Source organism: Tripterygium wilfordii, chromosome 21, assembly GCF_013401445.1.
Source record: "Tripterygium wilfordii isolate XIE 37 chromosome 21, ASM1340144v1, whole genome shotgun sequence".
In the NCBI taxonomy this organism is placed as follows: Eukaryota; Viridiplantae; Streptophyta; class Magnoliopsida; order Celastrales; family Celastraceae; genus Tripterygium; species Tripterygium wilfordii.
In genome coordinates, this window is record NC_052252.1 from 15,171,997 (window position 1) to 15,175,627 (window position 3,631).

At 36.6% G+C, this 3,631-nt stretch overlaps 1 protein-coding gene across 3 annotated transcripts; it reads right to left on the bottom strand.

Annotated features, from left to right (window-relative positions):
* Positions 1–1,446: 1,446 nt before the first annotated feature.
* LOC119989724 lies at positions 1,447–2,892 on the bottom strand. 3 transcript variants are annotated; one of them, XM_038835401.1, is made up of 6 exons: positions 2,666–2,892; positions 2,476–2,532; positions 2,284–2,391; positions 2,104–2,190; positions 1,848–2,014; positions 1,447–1,753 (listed from the first exon to the last, which is right to left on the bottom strand). In XM_038835401.1, exons 3-6 carry the CDS (start codon positions 2,338–2,340, stop codon positions 1,693–1,695), a joined length of 372 nt encoding a protein of 123 aa, XP_038691329.1. In that variant the 5' UTR covers positions 2,341–2,391; positions 2,476–2,532; positions 2,666–2,892; the 3' UTR covers positions 1,447–1,692. The 3 variants fall into 3 exon arrangements, with proteins under 3 accessions (XP_038691329.1, XP_038691328.1, XP_038691327.1); XM_038835400.1 differs by having other exon boundaries at positions 2,476–2,580; XM_038835399.1 differs by having other exon boundaries at positions 2,476–2,583.
* Positions 2,893–3,631: the final 739 nt, after the last annotated feature.

The following is a 3,631-nucleotide window of genomic DNA, read 5'->3' on the forward strand; positions in this document are numbered from 1 at the left end:
TGATTTGGAACAATTTGATGTATACATATAATATACTCGTTCTAAGTTTTCTCGGGAAACCATTATGATATAATATTAGTAATGTAATAAATGCTATTATGCTTAAATAAAGTATTTGTTAAAAGACTTTGATGTGAGTGTTTTAATACATGAAAAATAAAGATATTTTTTTAATGTGAAAAAATGACTTGAATTAGTGTACCAAAAACGAAAATAGAACAATATGAGAATCACTCTCCAGAATAAGGACTCACTCTTAGGAATCTCTCGTATCAAACATTATTTTTCTCAAATCAAAACAAGATAATCATTCCATCCTAAAACCAGACTTAAATAGTAAAATGAGACTTAAATACGTCTCAATTGTAGTGCTCCTTATTATGACAAAGTTGCACACACACACACAGAGATACTGTTATGTCGTGGACGGAGACACTTGACTTTGAGGAATGATATATATATTATTGTTTATTGGTAACTTTAAGAAATCCATCTCACTGTTATATCTATCATTGTCATGGGATGCCACATCATTTTGAATGAATCTAATTGACCAATGTAAAATTGGATAATCTTTTCCCCATATTTCTTTTGGTCTCCATTAATATGACTCCCTTGTATTAATAATAAAAAAAAAGTTTCTTCTATTGATTGAGAGCTTTTTAATGGACCCCAGATTTTAATGCTTTTATACAGGGTTGGCTCATGGATGATGGAGATATTAATCATTATTATTTTATTATTATTTTGAGTTATGTATATCAATTGTATGTTAATCGAAAACTTGTATAATATATACTCTCATTTATACATTTTAAAAAAATGAAATAATTCAACATCCACATAAACTTTGGCATCCATTGCACCAAAGTACCCTCTGAAAAATCGTAGCTATTACTTAATTAGTGCATAATTTGTTTCTGTACATGTCATTCTCTCTTGTCTAGTTATGAATGGGCATTTTTCATTGGTTGTCACCAAATTAATTATGTACTCAGCAAAACAAAAAAAAAAAAAGGATGATGTTAATTAATTTAATGTGTTGTTAATTATGTGGTCATTGGACACTTGTAAGTAATCCATCAAACTGTGATCTAGCACTCTGTCATGGCACGTCACACCATTTTGAATGAAAAAAGAAGTTTCTTTTATTGATTGAGAATTTTTTTTTTTTTTTTCAATGGAGACCAGATTTTGATGCTTCTAATTTGGTGATGTTTGCCCCAAGTGGATACACTGCGCGAGAGGCCTAAATACAATCATAATATATATCAACCTATTTGATTTGTAAACTTGAATGCCATATGATATATGTATATATATAGATCTACTAGTACTAGTTACAAACGTACAATGAACATATAATAGATAAAAGCAATATAGTGTTTATTGGATATTTATATTTGTATTTTGAAACATTAAAATAGAACGAGGGATAATATAATCTTTTGTCAAGTAAAAGGAATACAGTCTTCTTGTCACAATTCATTAATCAACTAAACATCGGAATCTAAGTAATTCCTATTCATGTTTCCATTTTTATTCCCGTTCTCACTCCCACGACGAATCAAACATAGGGTAAGAACCATAATAGTAAAAGATAATAAAATAAAATTATACAAAGATTCGAAACTGAATTTACTGGAATTATACAAAACTTTATTTAAGAAAACTTAGGACCCCCCTCTGCCGCTATATCTTCAACTGGGCAGGAAAAACTGGCTCCTCCTCGATCTGATCTTGAATTCGATGACTGATAACAAGACAGACATAAGAAAAGCAACATGAATTAAAAATCCACCAACATACACATAAATCATAAATGGGAAACACACAAGGGAACTAACCCAGGGAGTGCGGTGCCCGGAAGAGGATTAAGCCCCTCGTTGAGGAGCCTCGTCGCCACTTCATCCAATGCCTTCGACACATTGTTTTGATACTCTGCCACTGAACGAATTCGTCCTCTCTGGGCTGCGACGCCCCGTTCCAGGCGTTGCAGAGCCGCTAATCTTTTCTGTTTTTTGAAATCAAATTAAATCATCAATCGATGAGATTGCGAGTGCTAATTGGCCACGTTTGTAAAATCATAGATTAATTAATTACCCTTAAAATCTCTCTCTCCGATGAGCCTCGTTGAGGCTTCCTTTCTGCCATTTCCGCCTTCAACCGGTTGAGATCCGCAGTTAATTCCTGTTTTGCAAAAAAAGAAAAAGAAAAAAAACCCAAATCAATTGGTGAAAGTTGAACGGTAGAAGCTGAATTTCTAAAACGGGAGCGAATTACTTCAAAACTAAGACTCTTGGAGGAAGCTCTGCGACTGCGAGCCCTCTTTATGGCCATCTCCAGTCCCCGCCACTTCAGACTCCCACTTCTTCTGCTTTGTTTTGTCCACTAAGCAGCAAATCAATCAGTCACATCTTGCTCCAAAAACAGAGCACTCAGTCACGAAATTAAACACAAAGTGCATACAATTACCTTACGGTTCCGGTTGTTCGAAGCTCGCTTTCCTAGGGTTTTGTTAGCAATCTCCGTCTGCACCGGCAAAGACATGTCGATAAGTTGATATTCTCCACTCTCCTCCTTCTTGAAATGCAAACATTTTGATACTTAGATCGACAACTAATTACATGTTATGGATTTATATCAATCAAAGCTAGAAAAGTACCTTTGTAATTCCGATCGAATTCCGACACCGGTATCCGAATACAGAGCGTGAGAGAGGCAGTGAGCTCGGCGGGTTATTTATAGACGCATCCACACTCCGATGAGACAACAAATAAAATGACTAGTAGTCGGAAAAAAAGACGTATCGCGCGCTCCGAAGGATTATCGCGCGATCGCCTCCACGGGGTTCTTCCATTCTCAACTTCAGAAAAGAGGGTCGCAAACTGACCCAAGAAAAAGAAGCAAGGATAATAAGAAGTCAAATGAATTCCTAAATTTGACCGGCTACTACCGTCCAAAAGCACACTATTTCCACTCTCTTCTGAATGGTGGGCTTGACCGCTTGCTAATGGTCAAGAGTCAACACCCGACCGATTACGTTTTTGGGCTTCAAAACTTTAGGTCCATAGTGAAATGATGCCGTTTCTAATTATGTTTACAGTCCAAATGGTAGATGAGCAAGTTGACGGCCAAATTGGAGATGATGCCTTACCGGTTACATGGGCTGGGTTGGGGTTCCCACTTCAGTACTGACTACTACTGTATTGGAGATGATGTACATATGCAAGGCCCGCCTAACTCGGCCCATGGTTACTAAGCATGTAGGGCTTGTGTTTCGGGCCCACACATGCCGGCCCGGTCCATGTTAGTTGATGTACGGGCAGGCCTGGCCAGCATAACAGACGGGCTTCTTGTTTGCCATTTCAGGCTGTCCCATTTCCTTATCATAATCTGCAGTATGGACAGAGAGTGTCAGAGACGCATCGGGAAAAAAAAAATAAAAAAAAATCTAAAACCACTAAAGCAAAGTGAGTATGGAAAATGACCATATGATGGAAGTACAATGGTATTAAATGTCCCAAATAAAATGGTCTTAAGTTAGCTCAACTCGATCTGGTATGTCACCTAGAATTTTATATCATCATTTTTGTCTCTATATAACATCCCCTCTAATTTTCTGTTTATT